Source organism: Carassius carassius, chromosome 37 (assembly GCF_963082965.1).
Source record: "Carassius carassius chromosome 37, fCarCar2.1, whole genome shotgun sequence".
Lineage (NCBI taxonomy): Eukaryota > Metazoa > Chordata > Actinopteri > Cypriniformes > Cyprinidae > Carassius > Carassius carassius.
Window position 1 is genome coordinate 3,697,441 of NC_081791.1, and position 22,484 is coordinate 3,719,924.

The window sequence follows — 22,484 nt, forward strand, 5'->3', positions numbered from 1 at the left end:
CGGGTTATACAGTGGGCTGGAGTGTGCCAATGACGGGGCCCTTAAAGAAGAATCGGGCAGGACCCGTAGGATGTTCTGTGTCTTATCTCTGATTTGAGATCAGTGTTGCATTTTCTTTTATCTGTAAGTTAAATAACCCAGCGGGAGCAAGAGGTTTGATACCATTAATAAAACATATAACACTTATCTTATAAAGTGAGGAACAAATCATTATGGATATTAATCATAAATTAGAAGCAAGGAATCAAAAAAAATAAAAATAAAAAAATCCTGTTGAATAAACTGAAACTTCTTTGGAAATTTTCAAATCCTTATTTGATTCTTTAAAAAAATCAATAATAAAAAATAATAATAAAATCAAATAAAAAATCCTTAATTTCCTACAATGTGCCCAATTTTTACAGACGCACAATGTAGAGTGTATTTTCATGTGTAAAACAGCAACACATTCTTTTTCCAAACCAAACTTGACAAGCAAGAGCTCGTTTTATTGGTCACTTGGTTTGTGGCATCATGCTGGGATCTTGTCATGTTGCATTGGGCTTGGACAGATTGTGTGAGAATATTAATCGCTAGTAGTTAAACGAGATAAAGGACCCCAAACATTGGCGCAAAACTCCACGAGCGTCAGACACAGAGAGAATCAAACATTAGACAGATCTGCTTGAGCGCACGTCCAGCTAAACACAATTTACCTGCTACAGGGATAGATTACGCTGCCGAGATGGTCAATGAGGCAAGAGTGTAATTAGATTCAATCCCATCTAATTATCTGTTACAAGACAGAAGTACCACGGCAGCACAGTACTAATGTCTGTGAGGTCAGCACCATTGGTTATCAGGGCAGGATACGTTCACTGGGCGCTCAAGAACCGTCTCATTCTCTCGTGTCATCATCCGAAACAGTCGTCCGTTCAGTTTAACAGCAACAGACTCTCTTCCCACGATCAGCCTCACATTGTACACGATAAAAACATATTTCAGTGCTTGTTTTTACATCACAGTTATCTCTCTTGATCTGTTTCCCTCAAAATAATCACAATTTCAGTAAAACAAGATAGGAATATGTAAAAATGAACTAAAACTAATATTAATAAAAAAGGAATGAACAAATACGAGGTCCGGCCTCTGTGATTTGATGAATGCACACGAACACGAATACGCATTACCAAGCCTCTAAGGTCTCTAAACGACAAAACACATGTGATGATAATGTGCTATTACAGTGGAATGAAAGCAAAGGGCCTCATTTATGGTTTATAAATGACTGACATGGACATCGATATTATAAAACACACGCAGGACCAATTTCTGTTCATAAAATAAGTTGCATTCATTTCAATGCAACTAATTGCGCAATAATGTTTTCATGAATGACGACACAGAAATTCAGCCTGCTTTCACGAATGGAAACTATCTCTATATTATTTGCATGTGTTCTACGTAAGTGTTGAATGCAAGTGGTTTCACGAATGAGGCCCAAAGTGTCTCTAATAGAGTTGCTCAGTCAGTTCATCCGAATTCAGTTCAAGAGATTACCTGGCAATAACACTCAGAATTAAACAGAGTCAAATATTTGCTCTAGTAAAACTCAATAGCCTTTTATAATGTCATCAGAGGTGAGGTGGCTACACATGCAGAGAGGCAACAGGATATTGCTCAAAATGCAAAGCATGTGGATTTGACTGTGAAGGGCAGTGCATGGGAAACACTTATCTACACAACGTAAGCAGGAACTAATGGAAAAATCTCCCTGTGTTAGCACAAACAACAGAATGTTTGTTCGCCAGACAATCCAGTGTTTTTTAAATGACCAGCAGACCCACATTAGTACAGCTTGACAAATCTCAAAACTAACAAGTCAGCTGCTCCTAATCTAGCTCCAATGACACATATCCCCATTTCGCTGGCATTGTGGTGGTTTGTACGGCTCTTAAGACCTTGTTTTGTGGATTTAGGCCACATCTATTAGATCTGATGTGCTGGTGTACTCCGAAGAGTTGAGAAAACTCACTTTAGCAAATTGAAGGATTAAAAATGTCCGTACAAATGAGAATATCTCTTCAAAGATGAGGCCAAAATTTCCTCTGGGTAAATTTGAACTCAATTGAATGTCCACCTCTCAATGCCACATGCCCCTGATTAGAAATAGCAAGTAGCAAATCATAAACTAAAAGCTACTGTCGAGAAAGCTCTGTGCTGAACGGTATGCATTGTGGTAGATGAGCGTGTTTGTATTGTACAGCTAAAATGATCGAGGGTGTTCGTTTCCACGTTTCATGAGTGAATACTCACACTTAAACCCGTGATGTTAGTAGCATCTACCGTAAGTATCAGTGCATGCTTATTTATTCTATATTTAATAAATATTTTAATCTGCATTTATTAGTTTCTATCCTAACGCACAGAACCAGCTGTGCATGTTTCTGGCAGAGAAAAGGGCATATCCCTCAACTCCTGCAATGGCTATTCTGAAGTCGTTTAGCATAATTGTCATCAACTTGTTCAATAGCTTTTCTCATTCATGCTGTAAACATGTGACCCCCCCCCCCCCCCCCCCCCCCCCAGGCGAAGAAGACATGTCGGATCTGATGAGGATAAACCAGCAGACCCTTTCACATGACAGACGGACAGTGACAAAGGAAAAAAACAAACAAAACAAAACTGTGGTCAGATTAGCTCGAACATTTTAAAACATTAATAAAAGAAAATAAAAAAGACATCAAAAAAATAAAAGAAAATGCTCAGTGCAAAAAAGATTTAAGGAATCCCCCCCTCCCCCAAACCTCCCAATAATAACTAATAAAGATGTCGTAGCATGTGGAGGGGGTCTGTCGTGTGTGTTGTCAGTAGTCGGTGATGGGAGCCAGGTCTCGACTGAGCGACACTGACACATTAGTGTACAGACTCCTCCGGGACACTAGAGGGGAGTAATTCAAGTTATTCAGGCCGTCCAGGCTCTGTCTCTCCTTGGATCTACGGAGCAACTTGTATCTGAAAAACAAAGGGAGAAAATGTGATTTCAGCAGCATGTCAAAAACTTATTCAGCATGGGCTTTCAGCCCAATATTGAAAAACAAGCAGAACAAATTATAATGTAATTATAGTTATTACATTTTTATGTAAACCATTAAAAAAAGCATGAGCAGAATGGATGTCTGTAAAACTATTTTATTTCACATTTTAGTTTGGGGTCTCATTATTAACTATAAGTTTTCCCTCCGTAAACTCCTGCATATTAGTAGTCAGTGTGGTAGTTGTTATGTTAATGTACGGTGCAGGATTAAGGGATCTAAAATATGCTAATTTTATGCTATTCATTTAGTTCAATTTACACAACAATGGATTTTAGAAAGATCAACACAGAAATCTGGTGTACATGTGTTTCACGAATAAGTCATAATCTTATGAAAGACTGGGCTTTTTCAATGAAATTCAATTCAGTGCAACAATTTGCATAATAATTGTTTATGTAAGAACCATTGCATTCTATTACCCAACTATTCGATGTTGACTGCATGCGCTCAGGATGTCGTCTGAAATATGACAAAATAAATATTTGGAAAGGGCTGTTCTCATCATACCTGCCAAGAAACTGGACTTCCCCGCGGTGGTGGTGTGGTATAGACATATAACGACCAGTGTCTCCACGAGGTCGACTTACTTTGTAGCCAGCAAACTGAACCCTGGATAAAACACATACGAGCGTCAACTATGTTCCAGTCACTGCAAAGTGAAGAACTATTGACATTATTTACTTTTTATGACACAAACTATACTGTATAGATGCAACATCATGCAAAAGATATTATGCTCTGCATTTAACTTATCCAAAGTGCACACACACACACACACACAGCAGTGAACACACACACACACACACACACACACACACACTGAACATCATTTATGCAGTGGCGCCCGAGGAGCAGTTTGGGGTTCGGTGCTTTGCTCAAGGACACTTCAGTCGTGATCTCTCCAGCCTGAGACTCAAACCCACAACCTTAGCGTTAGGAGTCAAACTCTCTAACCACTAGGCCACAACTTCCCCTTATTCACAATTCTTAATAAACTATAAGCATGATGTCAGTTTAATACAAATGTACTAACATTAAATTGATTTTAGTATACTTTCTACATGAAACTTAGAAAACATCCTTGAGCTTTACTCAAGTTTACTTCTAAATACAATAAATAATTTAAGTATACAATAAAATGAAATGGCAGTGTTCTTCTTTTTAAGAGTAATGGTAGCCATGTGAAACAAAATTAAGCTTTGAAAATCAAAAGTGCTCATTTGTTTTCAGTGTAATCCATCTTAATTGAGGGGAAATTACTGAGCGCACCTTTAACGTCCGCTGGCAGTCATTCCTTTTATAGTAAGTACTGTACATTTATTGGGATCCAGATAGTCCAGTCCAGTACAGGAAGTGTTATTATCATCTTTTACAGTAAACCAGCTGCTAGACCACTTTTGTGGGAGTGTCTCTTTCGGAAAAAAACAGTTACGGAGTTAATTGCGTTGCACAATCCCTCTAAAGAATTTCACCTCCGTACCTGTTCCAAAGGTCGTCGTCTTCCCCTCCCCAGCCCCAGAATGCATTGGGAAAGCCGTTTATCTTCCTGTACTGCTCCACGGTGAGTCCACTCACACCACCAAAGAACTCCTCATAGGGAAGCCTGCATGTTCACAGAGATACCCATCTTTATTCTCCACCAAACATCATTCATAATTCATACGCAGACCGAACAACATTTCAAAATCACACGTAGAGAAAACAGCATGTTATACAAACGTACATGTAAGAGTACTTGTTGAGTTTGACTGCAAAGTGTCTCGGCATGTCACCACAACCATAGTAGTTGCGGTCGTTTTCCAGAATGTGGTCGACATCGTGAAATATTACACAATCCCAGTTCAAGTCCTTCATGGCCTCTTTGAAACCGACATTAAACAGCATGGCACGATTGAACGGTTCAGTTCCTGCCTGTGGACACACACAAACATTCTTTCCTTTACGTCTTACCAATACTTACAAAAGAGTTTACAATGGAACAGGACTGCTTTAGTGTTGCTCATGATACAGACAGTAACACATTCACAGAAGCTGAGCTGAATTAATGTGTAGTGCATACATCATTTGTACAAGTCAACTTATGTTGTGCTGTGTTTCAGTGGGACGATTTTGAATAGTTTGACAAATGGTGTGACAGATATTATGGGTCAGAAGAGCATGCTACCATACTACACAAACAGTTCTTGCAGTGTACAAATCTTCAGAAGCTTGTACAGTCTGACAGATTGATTTTCCTCACCTGTTCAATGACGTAGAAACCGAACTGCAGTCTCTGCCTCTGAAGCGCTGGGATCAGATGTCGGAAAAGTATGGGAAGGTGCTCATGGCGATCACGGAAAGGAACCAAGATGGCCACCTAAATGATCGCATGAAAAATGAAGAAATATCAGTTATCAGTGTCAAAGATCCTCAAAGTTCATCATTTTACCACATTTCTAAAACTGCTACAATATCTAAGATGCATTTGTATGTGTGAGTCAGGGCTAGGTTTTAAAGATATGTTTGGTGTTCTTTATTTTTTCAGAAAAATATCCAATATTGGAAATATCTTCATGATTTTAGCGCACGTTCTGTTCAGATGTGTTTTTAAGATTGTCCCAGTTTTGTATCTGATTTCAAATTCACAAATGCTACAGCAATGAATGAATGGCTAATTAAATAAAAAAATGAAATACTGATAACAGTTTTATTCATTTCCATGAAATACTCATCTTTTCCATTTCAGTTAATTATTTCCTAAGTCAGATTATATGATTAAACTGCTTCTTTCCACTGTCCCATATGTGTTTTAAATAGTCTTAGAAATTAGATTTTTTTTTATGTGAGGTTACGTATAACAATTTGTGTATTACTATATCGAAGCATGTTTACAAAACTACATTTGATTAAAAAAAATAATAATAATCTTCTGCTACTTGCATAAAACAGTTTAATTTGGCAACAACGGTTTTTAACAGAAGCATTAATTCCCAAATGAAAACTGGAGAAGCAATTAACAGGCATTTAAGTCTGTAACTTTTTTTGTGTTTGTGAATTTCTATAATAAGCGAGTACACCACAAATCCATTTTCCAAACGGTGTTTTTGGCTTGTCCTGAAACACTACGGTACACCTATAATAAGTGTTTATATTTGGACTATTTAGAATGGTTCGGATAGGTACCGCTGCGGAGTAGCTCAGTACCTGTGTGATCAGAGAGAAGTACAGTAGCTCCGGCTACAATGTTCGTCCGCAAGACGGACACAGTTCAGTTTATTAACCGCTAGAGTGAAAAGTTACGGACTGCAGCTTTAAAAAAAGTAACAGACTCAACCCGCCTTGCAACATAACTTTTCGTGAAGCACACTTTCACACTTACAACCACATAAAGGAACAAAAAAAGAAAAGGGGAGAGACAGCTTCCGTTTTTTAGGACGCACCTTCCAGCGTGGGAGACAGTCGTGGGGTTTCCAGTGGCCCCCGAGTGACACACTTGGATCTGCCTTCGTGAGAAGTCTCTCAACCTCCTCTAGAGCGATCTCACTCATGTTCACCTTCATCTTGCCCTCTGACAGACAGGAAGAGACAACATGCAAATCGTCAGAACAACTGCCGTCGATCATAGCAGTATTTGTGAGCACATTCACTGTAATCACAGCTAAAGTCACCAGAAACAAACTCTATTCCAAAACCAGTTTCAAAATGTTTATTTAGAAGCCATTTAATATTTAACGTCGGTTCGTTATTTCGTAATAACTCCCTTCAGGTTGAGACAAGATGATTATCTGGTTTTGTCAACTTCTTCATTCTTTCATCAACAAACACAAAGAGCAACGTGATTCACTGAGGAAATGACTCTTAGGAGCTGCACCAGCTCATTGGCTGAATGTCATACAGTGCATCTGAAGTGTGTTTCCGAAATTAGCAAAGAAAGCTCAAGTTCCTGCACTTACTCATGGAGGGCAGTTTCTCCGGGCAGACCTGATCAGGCTTGTACGTGAAGCCCTCCGGGAGGTAAGGAGTGCTGGGGACATCTGTCTCACTCGAGTTAAACTCATATGTATAGTCTAGAAAACAAGAGAATCACACATTCATACAGCAACACATTACAAACACCCCAACTGCTGAATCTTCCCAAGAACCAGCAGTTCTTTTCTTTCTTTCTTTCTTTTTTTTTCTCTGTGAGACCACATACTTCATAAACCCTGGTGTTATCCCACCCTGGACTTTGCAGAGATGTTTGGGGTTTGGCCATGAAAACGCCTCTTTTGGTTTTGTAGATATACGTTTACTAGTGTACATTCAAAGACACAATGCAAACATGTTTTATAATACATCTTATTAAAGATTTTCACTAAATCCCTTATAGTTATGGGCTAACTGTGCTGTTTTCAGAAGGATGTAATGCTCTCTGCTGACGGGACGCTCTATAGGAAGGAAGATAAGAGGGCTGTTCTCTGCTCTCCGTGAGGTTTGGTACAGTACCTGTGCTGTTGACGTTGTAGGCACTGCGCACCACCTGCTCAAGAACCTGTGCTCCCATATACTTCACATTCTCACGGATCTGGATCCCACGGGCCTGAACCATGAACAGGTACTCATTAACTGAGAGAGAAAAAGAGAAAAAGAGAGAGTTATTATCAACAGAACAACTGCATATATACTGACACGACACATCATGATCATGCCCTCGGTCTGCAGCTGGTGTGAGATCGGCGCTCTAACATTCGTTTTCTAAAGGACCATCAGCAAGACAACAACAAGAGAGAAGAATATTTTCTGGAGAGAAGGAATGTTTCACCTAGAAAATGTTCTTTCTTATCTTATGTTATGTAGATCAAAAGGGAGATGATAAAAATGATTCCCATGCTTCACTTTTACCATAAGTAAATGGTGACTAGATGATGTTAAACACACACAAATATACCATAACAGTAGTCCACACAAATGCAGTAATAATCTTGAACAATATACAGTATAATAATTATGGACACATACTGTAATTCTGCCAAATACAACACACTAGTGTTGGTTGGGTGAGAATCCCACAGACTGTGTGTTTAATAGATTCCACACACTTTCACATGCTGTAAAACAACAACCTCATTTTCAGGCTTTAATGTTTAATTTTTGCATTAACAAGGATAAAATAAGTGCAAGCCTGCAGTGCTGGACTCCGTACTTTATGAGTGTGTGTGTGTGTGTGTCCTGCACAGTCACAAGGCCATACTGATAAAGCAGAAAACAATGGCTCTTTATGTGCTGGTAGGACCGTCCCTCAGATATCCCACACATCTTTATGCTCACACTCTAACTGTGTGTGTGTGTGTGTGTGTGTGTGTGTGCATCTTTAGAACAGTTTTACAACTGTGCAATTCCTCCCTTAAACACACTGCACCCGTTTACTGTACATGAACACAAACCTCATTTCATACAGAAACACTGGGAGAATGGGTGGTACATGGCTGTGCTTAATAATGGATACCTTCCATGTTTCTTCTTTTTTTTTCAAAACAGATTTGTTCATGCTGAGCACATATAAAACCTCCTCAAGGCATATCTTATAAATATATACGAGCTGCTGTATAGATTCATATAAATACTGTGATTACACATTCCCAAAACATTACAACATTATCTTTTGAATGGTGCAGTAAAATAAGCTGGAATCTGATTAGTGACTTTCTTTCTAATGGAATGACTAGATGATAATTGCATTTCTTTTCAAAGCACAACAGCACACTAAGCTTTAGCTTAACATCTCATGGCCTATAAACTACAGTACAGAGCATCAATCAGCGTTTTATTAAGACCAGTTTATAGCACTAATACAACAATAAAACATGTCCATAAATCTTTATGATTGTGTTTGCCTCATCTCATATCTCATGAGTCCTGATGACCCCCGCCCAGATTCTTCTTCAAACATTGGTGTAATACGATATAATTACATTCATGTAAGCATTAGGTGGAGAGTTGTTTGACTAATATCAGCACACATTTTATTACTTAATTGGACGCTGGCATTGATTTATGGTGACATGAACCAGCTGATGTCCTGTCAGCAGTATTCCAGCATTTCAGACGCTCCAGACGACCATACAGTGCCTCGTGACTTCAGTGAGCTGTGATCACATGATCATGCTGCTGCTGGGGTGGGGCTTTCTGACTGAACAACTACAAAAGACAAAATCAGCCGACTCCATCTAAATATGGATCTGATGCGCTATTAATAAAAGTACTGCCTGAAAAAAAGAAAATAAAATCTGATACACCACCATTCAAAATATTGAGGTCAGTTAGATGTTTTAATCTCTCATAAGTCTCATATTTTCACTAAGGCTGCATTTATGAGATCATAAATATAGCAATATTGTGAACTATTATTACAATTTTAACTACTTGATGTGTACTCGAAAATATTGTAAAACGTAATTTTTTGCTGCGATGGCAAAGCTACATTTTCAGCACCAATATTCCAGTCTTCAGTGAACAGTTTCTTATAAATACAAATTCATAAATACAGCATTATTCTGAAAGCTTTTATTATTATTATTATTATTATTTGGTAACCTATAGTGTAAAAGTCCTTTCTGTCCATTTTAAACAACTGAATGCATCATACTGCGGAATAATAATAATAATAGTAATAATAATGTATCATGACCCCAAACTTTTAAGCAATAATGTATAAAAAATATAAAGCACAGAGTCATATGCTAGCAACGACCTGATCGGACCTTGTGGACCAGATCACATGAAGACCAGTCATGGGTTACTCATAAGGCAGAAGTGTAGCCCACCCATGCACTACTACACCCCCCCCCCCCCCCCCCACACACACACACATACACACACACGACCGAAATGTTGAAATGAAGTTTTCAAGTTGTCTGGTTATATTTCTTATCTAACTGATCTCCATCTAGTGTACTTTCACAAGAACAGCCAGCTGAATAACTTCATCTGTCTCTGTCTTCTCTTTATCAATGCAAATGCTTTCAAAATTGTCCTCTATTAATTAATTTGTTTTTCTTGTTTAATGAATGTTTAGTCTTTTCTATACAAAGAGTTTATTAGATATACACAAATGTTGGTATGTTGCAAAGCTAATGACACATTACTCAAACCAAAGCATACAATATAGCTAGAATTTTTTTTTTTTTTTTCAATCTGAAAATCTTGACATGAATAAAAATAAAAATAAATGTATGCTTTTAGCAGATGCCTTTTTTCCAAAGCGACTTACATTGCATTCAGGCTAACAATTTTCTACAATCATGTGTTTCCGGGGAATCGAACCCCCAACCTTGCGCATGCGTTACCAGTTGAGCTACAGGAACACTCCATGTCTCTCTATAATTGACATAAATTATATATCTTTTTTTTTTACTTTTTCATCCAGTATTACACTGGATGTAACGCTTAACTTAAAAATAAGCAGTGTGCATGTAAAAAATCTATGTTTTATTTGATGTAATGAAAGTGTAGATGATAATTTGATGAGATGGTATTATTCATATAGACATCTTAAAATATTAAATCCTAAACTTCTTCAAAAGTACAGCTTAAAAAGTCAACATTTTTAAATACAGGACTTGCTCTTCAGGCACTACAAATATTCATGAACAAACAATTATTAACAACAATAGCACATGTGATTTTGAAGGCACATGAAAAATGAAGCAGGAAGAGATTTTGTCTCCCTAACAGGCCTCAGATATCTTCTTCCTGTACACACACACGTTAGCTATCAAACAGGAACAGTCCATAGACTGTTTCTATATACAGCTAGTTATAAATAATGTCTGCATATTTACAGTTTAAAAAAGGTTTTGTCAGATGTAGCTCATTTCAGGGAAAATATTTGCCACCAAAAGATGGTTAAGTACACACACACACACACACACACACACACACACATACACTAAAAACCTGAAAAAAGAATAGCTTCTAATCTTCGCTCATTACTCGAGACAAGAACACACACAGCTCTAGCCTGAAACCAAACTGGAATGCATAAAACCACCTTAAGCAAGCATACTGTAAGTGTGTACTGTATGTGTGTGTGTATGTGTGTGTGTGTGTGTGTGTGTGTGTGTGTGAGTGTATGTGTGTGTGTGTGTGTGTGTGTGTGTGTGTGTGTGTGTGTGTGTGTGTGTGTGTGTGTGTGTGTGCTCTTGTTTTTGTATCATATCAGGACACAACTCTGTATAATGACATGGGTATGACACAGTTATTACAAGGAGAGGGTGACTTACGAGGACATAACCCATGTCCCCATTTTTCAAAACGCTTATAAATCAGAATCAGAAAGAGCTTTATTGCCAAGTATGCTTGCGCATACAAGGAATTTGTTTTAGTGACATAAGCTTCCAGTAAACAGACACACAACAACACACAGAAAAAAAAAGAAAAAAAAAATTACGGGAGAATTACAAATTGGCAAATAAATAAGTGTATAAACAATTGTGCTATAAATGATAATGGAATAGGATTGAGTGAGATGCAGGAATGTTCTAGGATGGAGGGGTAACAAATAAATATAAGGATATTGCACATTTTTGCATAAGCATAAGTTTAAGTGGGAAACATTTAACTGTTCATGAGGTAGATTGCCTGGGGGAAGAAACTATTCTTGTGCCTTGCTGTTCTTGTATTTGCGGCTCTGAGGCGCCGGCCAGATGGCAAAAGTTCAAAGATGGGGTGACTTGGATGTGAGGGATCCAGAGTGATTTTCTGAGTCCTTTTCCTCACTCTGGATGTGTACAGTTCTTGGAGGGTGGGCAGGGGAGCACCAATAATCCTTTCAGCAGTCCGAACAGTTCTCTGTAGTCTTCTGATATCTGATTTTGTAGCTGAACCAAACCAGACAGTAATTGAAGTACACAGGACTGACTCAATGACGGCTGAGTAGAACTGTTTCAGCAGCTCCTGTGGCAGGTTAAACTTCCTCAGCTGGCGAAGGAAGTACAACCTTTGTTGGGCTTTTTTCACAATGGAGCCAATGTGATTGACCCACTTCAGGTCCTGAGAGATGGTGGTTCCCAGGAATCTGAATGACTCCACTGCAGCCACAGTGCTGTTCATGATGGTGAGTGGGGAAAGTGCAGGGGGGTTTCTCCTAAAGTCCACAGTCATCTCCACTGTTTTGAGCGTGTTCAGCTCCAGGTTGTTAAGACTGCACCAGACAGCCAGCTGCTCAACCTCCTGTCTGTAAGCAGACTCGTCACCGTCCTGGATGAGGCCGATGACTGTAGTGTCGTCTGCAAACTTCAGGAGCTTGACAGAGGGGTCTTTAGAGGTGCAGTCGTTGGTGTACAGGGAGAAGAGCAGAGGGGAGAGAACACATCCCTGAGGGGCACCAGTGTTGGTGGAGCAGCTGTTTGACATGAATTTCCCCAGTCTCACTAACTGTTGCCTATCTGTCAGAAAGCTGGTGATCCACTGACAGATAGAGCTAGGAACAGAGAGCTGGGTCAGTTTGGTCTGGAGGGTTGTTGGGATGATGGTGTTGAAAGCCGAACTAAAGTCCACAAACAGGATCCTCACATAAGTCCCTGTTTTGTCCAGATGTTGCAGGATGAAGTGCAATGCCATGTTGATTGCATCATCCACGGACCTGTTTGCTCGGTACGCAAACTGCAGGGGGTCCAGTAAGGGTCCAGTGATGTCCTTCAGATAAGCCAGAACCAGTTTTTCAAACGACTTCATGACGACAGACGTTAGAGCCACAGGTCTGTAGTCGTTAAGTCCTGTTATCTTGGGTTTCTTTGGAATGGGGATTATGGTGGAGCGTTTGAAGCAGGAAGGCACTTCACACAACTCCAGAGATCTGTTGAAGATCTGTGAAAAGATGGGGGCCAGCTGGTCAGCACAGATTTTCAGACAGGCTGGTGTAACGCCATCTGGGCCTGGTGCTTTTCTTCTTTTGTTTTTCTTGAAGACCTGGCGCACATCATCTTCACAGATTTGAAGAGCAGGAGGTATGGAGAGGGGGATTGCAGGAGGTGTTAATGGTTGTGTAGGGAGATGGTCAGAGTGGGTGTTGGGGGTTTCAAATCTACAATAAAACTCATTCAGGTCGTTAGCAAGTCGTTGATTAGCCTCAGTGCAAGGGGATGGTGTCTTGTAGTTTGTGATGGCTCTCAGTCCTCTCCAAACTGAAGTAGAGTCGTTGGAAGTAAACTGGTCTTCCAACTTTTTAGCATAGGTCTTTTTAGCCGCTCTAATCTCTTTGTTCAGTGTGTTCCTGGCCTGATTGTACAAGACCCTGTCCCCATTTCTGTAGGCATCCTCTTTGGCCTGACGAAGGTGTCTGAGTTTTACTGTAAACCATGGCTTATCATTGTTGAATGTTAAATAAGTCCTGGTAGGAATGCATATATCCTCACAGAAACTAATATAGGATGTTACAGTCTCTGTGAGTTCGTCCAGATCGGTGGTAGCAGCTTCAAAAACGCTCCAGTCTGTGATGTCAAAACAAGATTGTAAGTCCTGCTCTGTTTCGCTGGTCCATCTCTTCACAGTCTTTACTACAGGTTTAGCAGATTTAAGTTTCTGCTTGTAGGTCGGTATAAGATGAACCAGACAGTGATCAGAACGTCCCAAAGCTGCTCGTGGAACAGAGTGATATGCATCGTTTATTGTGGTGTAACAGTGATCCAGTATATTACTGTCTCTGGTGGGACAGGTAACATGCTGTCTGTATTTTGGCAGTTCACGGGAGAGATTGGCTTTATTAAAGTCCCCAAGAATGATTAAAACAGAGTCCGGGTGTTGTTGTTCTGTGTCTGTGATCTGATCAGCGAGTTTCTGTAAAGCCAGACTTACTTGCGCTTGAGGAGGGATGTAAACACTAACCAGAATGAACGAGTGAAACTCCCGCGGCGAATAGAACGGCTTGCAGTTGATAAACTGCGTTTCTAGATCAGGACAGCACATCTTCTTTAACACAGTTACATCTGTACACCACCGTTCATTGATGTAAAAGCATGTCCCGCCGCCGCGCGATTTCCCCGTTGATTCTGCGTCGCGATCCGCTCTAAACAGCTGAAAGTCCGGCAGATGGAGTGCGCTGTCCGGTATGGCGTCATTCAGCCAGGTTTCCGTGAAACACAGAGCAGCAGAGTGAGAGAAATCCTTATTTGTCCGAGAGAGCAGAAGGAGTTCATCCGTTTTGTTGGGTAGAGAGCGGAGATTTGCGAGATGGATGCTAGGCAACGGCGTTCGAAATCCGCGCTTCCTGAGTCTGACGAGCGCTCCCGCTCGCTTTCCCCGTCTGCGCGTCCTGAAGCGCTTGATCAGCGCTGCTGCTCCTCCAATAACAATGTTCAGTAAAACGTCTGTATAATAGAAATCCGGAAAAATATCATGTGGTGTGTTCTGCCGAATGTTCAGCAGTTCATCCCTGGTGAAACTGATCGTGTTTGTTAAACAAAAAACAGGAAAAACGAACAAAAACAGTACAAACACTGGAGAGCCAAGCACTGAAGCAGCCATGTGCGGCGCCATCTTGCCATGAGATGCCATAAATCATCTTGCCATAAATCATACAGAATGAGTTTTTTTGAGAAAGTAAAAATGCACAAAGTTTCCTGTGAGGGTTAGGGTTGGTGTAGGGCCATAGAATATACAGTTTGTACAGTATAAAAACCATTACGCCTATGGGATGAACACACTTTACACAAAAACAAATATGCATGTGTATGTGTGTGTGTGTGTATGTGTGTGTGTGTATGTGTGTGTGTGTGTATGTGTGTGTGTGTGTGTGTGTGTATGTGTGTGTGTATGCATGTGACAATTTAACTCAGATAAAGTAGCCTTATGACTGTACTCTATAAATTAACTAAGCCTGCTTACCTCTTGACACACACACACACACACTTTCTCTCTCTCTCTCTCTCTCTCTCTCTCTCACACACACACACACACACACACACACACACACACACACACACTTTCTCTCTCTCTCTCTCTCTCTCTCTCTCTCTCTCTCTCTCTCACACACACACACACACACACACACTTTCTCTCTCTCTCTCTCTCTCTCTCTCTCTCTCTCTCTCTCTCACACACACACACACACACACACACACACACACACATGCAAAACTTGAGAACTATGAGGTAGGGCAAGGTTTTCAGTGAATAATGACATAACTTCCGGCCTGTATAAAAAGAAATTATAAAGTAAATAAAAAATAAAACCTCAAATAACAGAAAATGACTCCTTAATTATATGATTTTTTATAGAAATATTCTAACAGTCTTGAAATATTGAAATGATTGCAATTAATATTTAAATATTTTTTCAAAAGAAAAATAATATTAATTGTATTCCTCATTTTTGGGTAAAATGTCTAGTAAATGAATAAATGCAAATGCACACCATCTTTTTTCTTTCTGTGGCATATGCTTTGTAGTTTAACAGCAGAATGTGATGCTCTCAGATGCAACCAATCAGCTGGAGAGTAAACCCTGATTTCTGCTGCTTTGCTATGACACGGCAGGCATGTGACACCGGCTGCCATGACTACAGTATCAACAGAGCTCCTGTTGCTGTGACAACACTTGCTTACTGTGTTTAATTAGTCTTGCACCCCTCCAGGCTACCATCTGGGATGCAAATAACTCAAACACAAACATGTCAAAGCCAAGACACTGATCTATAATAGGGAACATTAGATCACACTTCATTTTACTGTCCGATTCTTGCTAATAACAAACCTTTAACTATGACTTTTGCCTCAATTAACTCCTAATTTGCTGCTTATTAATAGTATAGATGTAGAATATGGTCATGCAGAATATGTGCTTTATAAGCACTAATGAACAGCCAGTATGTTAATAATAGCCATGTTAATAAATCATCTAGTTAAAAGTGAGAACTGGTCCTTATGTTAAAGTGTTACCTAATATTTTATAGATCAGTGATTGTTACTGTAAATCCCAGGATAATTCGATCAAGACCTAGAAACAAAGAGTACACCAACACACTTGTGGCAATTATGTTTTGACAAATTAGTGGCATATTTATACATTTTAGTTGTAATTCTTTGCAAACTGCATCCGTTCTGTGCGTGAACATTCATGTTTAGTTTTAGTTCATGTGAATCAAAACTTACCGGTTGAATATTACACCATAAAACTGATAATTGCTTTGGCTGACACACATTTCCTTGTCATTTTCCCGACATAGTAAGTTAACACGAGAGAGTTTATCACTATACTGCAGGCTGTTAAGCGGAGTAGCACATTTCAGTTTGCCAGCTGGTCAAAGCAGGGCACCAGACCATTGGCCTTTGATACTGCTCCATTTATGTTTAGAAATGTTTATTTGAAAACCTGACAAGAAGGAAGGCGGTCCAGAATGATTTAAAGAAGGCAAATTCTTGCTGGAACATGCAACGTTTGGATCAGCCACACAAACTCATCCTGCATGACCGGAGTTTCCTCATTTCTGGACGCTGCGGTGGCAGTCAAATGAGAGTAATGTTGCATGTCACTGCCTGTGAACACCCACACACATGCACTGCCTCCAAAACCAAACCTCTTCAGCCGTGTGTAAGAGATAAAGACTCTTTTCTGATTGTACACTGCAGGTTTCTAGGTCATTTTAACAGAAAACTCTCCAGTTTGTAGTTTTTATGTATACAGTGGTGGCCAAAAGTATTAGAACACCTGACAGATCTGTAAATATTGACCCATTTTATGCCTCCAAAACACGACTTCATTTCATAATGTTCATGAAACATGCAGAGATGGTTGCTCTGAGCACAACATGCTGTATATCAGATGAAGTGAGTCGTACTGGTTTTATCCACTTTTAACTATAATATTTGGTTAAATAATAATTTGGTTATAATAATTATAGCAAATATTATATAATCTCTCTGACACAGTGTCAGTATATTTCCTGAGAACTTCAACACTAGTGTTATCCCATACCTTCTGAACTCAAGCCAAAGGCTTTCCTTTGAATCTACAGTAGATCTGTGGGATCTCTGTTTGTGGGTTCAATTCCCAAGAAACACATATACTGGAAAAAACAAAAACAAATGTACAGCCTGCATGCACTGTAAGGCGTTTTGGATAAAAGCGTCTGCTAAATGCATAAATGTAAATGCACTAGAGAGGCAAAAGCAAGACAACTCCAAAAAAGGCAATGGTGTTTCAGGTGGTTTTGCTAGGGTCCTTCTCTTTACTCGTAGCACGAGGCAGTACCTGCACAGATAGTGCACCATATATGCCATCGCATGGAAGTTTAGTGTGTCTCACAATACAGTTTCAAGAGCATGGAGGCCTTTACAGGAGGAGAGCTGGAAAGGGTTGAGAAGGGCGATAACCCAGCAGCAGGATGGCTATCTGCTCCCAATTTAACCAAATTCCATTCTTAGTATGTCATTTAGTGTCACATTACTGTCCTTGGGCATTAGACTGTAGCTCTAGTGGGCATGCTTTCAATGTAGGTACAACATGTGGTTAATAACATCCTATAACTGTGAGCATTTCACCAAAGTAAGACAGAATATGACAGTCTGAGTGTCTAAGGGTTCAGTATTTATAGATTCATCTCCTGTATTACTGCAGAACAAATTACACTGCAATCATTTGTAATAAATGAATAACTAAATATGCATAAAAAAAAGATATTCACAAATAACTAATTATTTAAATCTTTTATATCCATGTTTGTTTTTCTTTGTCTATCATGTGGATCAAACTACAGGTGGGCAAACAGATATTTCCCTACCTATCACAAAATGACATGCTGGAAGCTTTTGCCCTTCTTTTACCCATGATCCTCGGAGTTGCGTTTCCATGTGCCCTAATCTTCGGTAAACAAATGGCCATGCAAATAACCAGAGACCAGCTGAATGCCCTGCCACTCTGTGTCAAGCCATTCACACAGTTCATTGACTTTTACAAGATAAAACAATGTAGATGTGAGGTTGGTAGGATCCTGCATTATAAACGTCCTCTCACACCACTACAAGGAAGACGTGAATGATTCTTTCAGTACATGTTGTTTCTGCACGGTTCTAGGCTTTGTAGCTTTAAAGCATTTGCATGTGTCTCCACGAGCGTTCGTTTAAGTAGGTTTTTGGGGATTGCGGAGTTGAACACATAGGTTACCACATGCATTGCACATATATGTGCAGGTATTAAAGTGCAACGCATGTGGCAACCTATGTGGTTACAAAGCTTGAAAAGGGAAAAAGTAAAAGTCATGCATACTTGTTTGCATAAGTGCTAACCTTTCTTACATGCATGCATACTCCTAATCTTTTTTCACTTCATATACACCGATAAAATGGGGGAAAAAAATTATAACAAAATACTTAGTTACACTGAATCAACTTACCAACAAAACAAATTATTATGGGTTAAATCAGGTAAAAACAGCTCCTTAAGGTAAAAATTTCAAACTTTTTACCAGAGGTCTTCAACTTTGCGCCTGGAGTCTATTTCAAGTTTATTTCAAACCTGCTCCAACACAACTGCCTAAGATACTTTGATTAGCTGGTTCAGATGTGTTAAACTCTGCAGTGGGTCTTCAGGGGCAGGGTTCAAGACCTCTGGTGAAGCCCAGAATATCATTCAGTCATGGGGAGGGCCTATTTGACTTAGATCTGTCAGCAAGCATTTAGAAACAACAAAACACCTTAATATTAGCTTTGTTTCCATCAACTTATGTTTATGCACATTTTGAAATATTGCATGAAAAAAAATGGATGGGTGGAGATGCATAAATGGTAAAAATGTGCATTCAAAAACTTATGCACAATTGAGTAGGACTTGTTGGATGGAAATGGTGCTTTATTCACAAATGTCTTATGCAATGTCCCAGGTTTGCACATAAGTTACATTTCCATCTTTGGTTGGAAACATAGCTTTTCATCTAGAAGCCACTCAAAAAACAACAACAACAAAAAACAACAGCAAATCCTGTCTTTTCCTTTTGACATGATATTCATATACGATGATAAAGATCATATAATGTTTTCAAGCCCACCTTTAAATAATAACCTATGTACATGAGTGCTGTGGCTCAGCATGCAACATTCTGGCACACACAAAATCCGACATAACCACAAGTCTGTCAGTCGAAACAACAGGCTTCACGGAAAGTATGGTAGACTGCTGTTCAGAAAGACCAACACACAGTGGTGCAAGATCCTGTGCAGTGGAACACGCAAATGTGGTTTGATGAATAACCTTTAAAAAAACAGACAAAAGAAGGTCACCATGTACACTATGCTGTTAGCTGCTAGACATGAAGAAGAATCTGTTTTTTCAGGGATCTGTTCCTAGCTCAAGAACATTTCTGTCAAACAACCCCAACTGTTAACTACCCCTAAAATCTAAGGGAAAAACAGACTGATAAACCTCATAAATGTAACCCAAAAATCTGTTCGGTTTGAATGTGTTTCCAGGACCTACTTGGCATAATCTCATATAGGACCACCATCTCATGGGAATCATTGGATCTAATCCCATAGTCATAGATTAGAGACATTGCTCAACAATGATTTCATGAACATCATGAACATCAGGATTATGTCAGATGCATTCCTCACTTTCTGAACCTCGACTGCACATTCAGGACTGGGATGGAGGCAGTCCTGCAGAAAGACGGTTCCTCGTCCCCTTTGGTCTTCTGTCGGGCGTTCAGTGGTTTGCTCAGAGGACGAACTGAGGCACCTGGGTTTCCATGGGGTCCGCGACTATAAATAGGATCTGTGCTCCAGTGAGCTCCTGCAGGATTTCTCTTGGTTTAATTCAATAAACTGCAGCAATCAGACACATCTGTGGCCCACGATCGCTCCCCTGAGCCGCGGCGCTTGTCAAATGAGCAGTAAGTGGTTTACTGTAGGTTTCCGTGACCTACGAACCTAATTCCCTTGACAGACATTAAATAGCCCTCAGGGCTAACAGAGCTGCTGCCTTTGTTTCCATGGGAACACGAGACATGTGTCTCCATGCTTCCACTGCATTCACCACTGAGATAAATATAGAGAGATACACAGCACTCTGATAGTGTGTCTTTGGCCAAATTGAGGTCAACTGTATCTACTGTAATTCCTGGCACACTGTCCACCGTTTTGATATCTAGAGCGGGTGAAAGCTTGAAGTTGATGTAATAATGGTATGTTAGCATGAAATTAAAAGTGCATGTTATGGAACGATTGATTTGAAAGCACTGTATATCACAATACAGAAGAAAAGATATGTCACTTATGACACTTCACATATGTCACTATAACATGTCCTTTAATTATTATTTTTTGTATATATACATAATTTTTAACTAACAATAAAAAAATCAGCATGTCTGTGCAAAGCTTTTGTCTAAGCTGTCATCATTTGGGGTCTTTTCTCAGTAAATATTAAGTATTATAAACTATTATAATACCAACAATAAATTATGGGGTTGATAACGAGAGAATACTAAAAATTGTCTTATTTGTCTTCCATAGGTTAATAATCATATGGGAATGGGTGAGCAAATTATGACACAATCTTTCATATTATAGTAAGATTACTAAACTTGAGGAATCTTTTTTTTCCTTCAAATTCCTTCACAACATTGTTTTCTGGGTGAAGATAACCTAAAGTCACTGATTTCCAAAGAAATATTTTGAATGTCCTCTAGTGCCAAAGCCAGAAAAAAGCCCCACAATTACCAGAGACACAAGGGACAGTGTTTCCCAGCTTTAAATAAAGATATTTCCAGAAGAGGGCATTCCCTTCACTCCCTTCACATGTCAATCAAACCCCACCCCCCCCCCCCCTCCTGGGACAAACACACTTCTGCAGAACTCTTCATTCATTATTAACACAATTGCTGGTCCTTGTTCTTCTTTTAAACACGGGGAACTCAGAAGGAAGCTAAATGCTTTTTAAAAGCCAATTTAGAAATAAGTTGAGGAAATGCAGATGAAGGCTACAGAGGAGAAAGGGTTGAATATAGACTATATGACAAAGAAATATCAAGAAGACACAGAAGGCAACACTCTCAAGGCAGATCACACACTTGACCACACTAAGTTCTTCTCTAAAGCTGCAAAACCACAGCTTTGCATTGCCTCAAATTGTATCTCAATGTTTATTAGCCTATGTAGGCTACTTAATGTTTTATATTCTCACTCACATTTTAGGCCGTTTATATCAACCTAATGTAACCTAATATACCGTACACTTCGACACATGTAGCCTAAATCATATGGATTAACGAATATTCTTGACGTAAGATAATACTTTTGAATGTAATGTTAATGTTTGCTATTGCATTATTTTAAATAAATAAATAAATAAATAAATAAGTTAATGGGAAGTTCTTCGCCAAGATGAATTTACCAATCCCACTATAAGCCGTATTAAAATACAAGATTTAATAGTTCTTAGTAACGAAAGCATATCCTAATGAAATATTCATGACGGAAGCGGAGTTTCGCTGCCTGGAAGGCGCGTCTGTGGGGCGGGATTTGACCAAAAACTACGCGAAGCAGCGATTAAAACGCTCCCGGAAAGCCGGAGATAGCATATATTAGCGCAATTTACAATGTTATTACAACACTATCTATCAACGAAGTTAAACTCAAAGCCTAATTCAGCCAGATGAGGCTCGTTTATGCTGTTTGCCTGGAGATATGAAGCGTTCTCTATAATGGAGGTCTACACGCTGAGCACGAGACACGGATCTGATGGGGACACTGGCACACTTGCTTCTCCAAACACACACAAGCGATCGCTGGCTTATTGTATAATAATGTATACATGATACATTAAAAACAATCACTATTCGTCATACAATCATCATCAACTGACAATCCTATGTAAAACACACCAGCCCCAATTACCAGCTGTCACCCACATGTAGCCTATTCAGAAAAGATGTTATTTCTTGTATGACTAAATGTTTCAGTGCCTTACCTATGCCAGGAGCTGAATAGATGAAGTACAGTGCCGAAGTGGAGAGCGAGAATAGAAATATAAGCCCGAGAAATGACCTTCTCCGAAATCTCATATGTGTCGGCATCATACAGAGAGACGCAGATATTCTTCTAAATGTAGGCGGTATGGGCAGATATGTGTCCGCTTAATGGACGCGGATGGAGACACGCTGATCAGGTCCGACCCCGAAATGTATCCAATCTAGAAGGTTCACTTGTCCTATAGGAGTCTCATCATCTTCATTCCGTGTGTCACACGCACACCCTCCTGCGCGCTGATAATGAATGGAAGCATGCGTTACGCACATATCTGGCCAATGTTCTAGGGACCGTCTGCAAAGCAGGGACTGTGTGAAAATTACTATGCATGACTTTACTTGATTACGTAACGCTGCAAGCATCATGGTCCAGTTTTCCCGGGGAGGCTGTGAAACAGACAGGCAGGCTATAGTATAAAGGCGCATACTGA

At 39.6% G+C, this 22,484-nt stretch overlaps 1 protein-coding gene across 1 annotated transcript; it reads right to left on the reverse strand.

The window, feature by feature from the left end:
- Window positions 1-2,755: 2,755 nt before the first annotated feature.
- LOC132117856 (beta-1,4-galactosyltransferase 5-like) lies at window positions 2,756-22,271 on the reverse strand. Its single transcript, XM_059527172.1, has 9 exons — window positions 21,996-22,271; window positions 7,542-7,661; window positions 7,010-7,123; window positions 6,497-6,624; window positions 5,317-5,433; window positions 4,801-4,988; window positions 4,558-4,680; window positions 3,585-3,686; window positions 2,756-2,994 (listed from the first exon to the last, which is right to left on the reverse strand). The coding sequence occupies exons 1-9, from the start codon at window positions 22,102-22,104 to the stop codon at window positions 2,847-2,849; spliced, it is 1,149 nt and encodes a 382-aa protein (XP_059383155.1). The 5' UTR covers window positions 22,105-22,271; the 3' UTR covers window positions 2,756-2,846.
- Window positions 22,272-22,484: the final 213 nt, after the last annotated feature.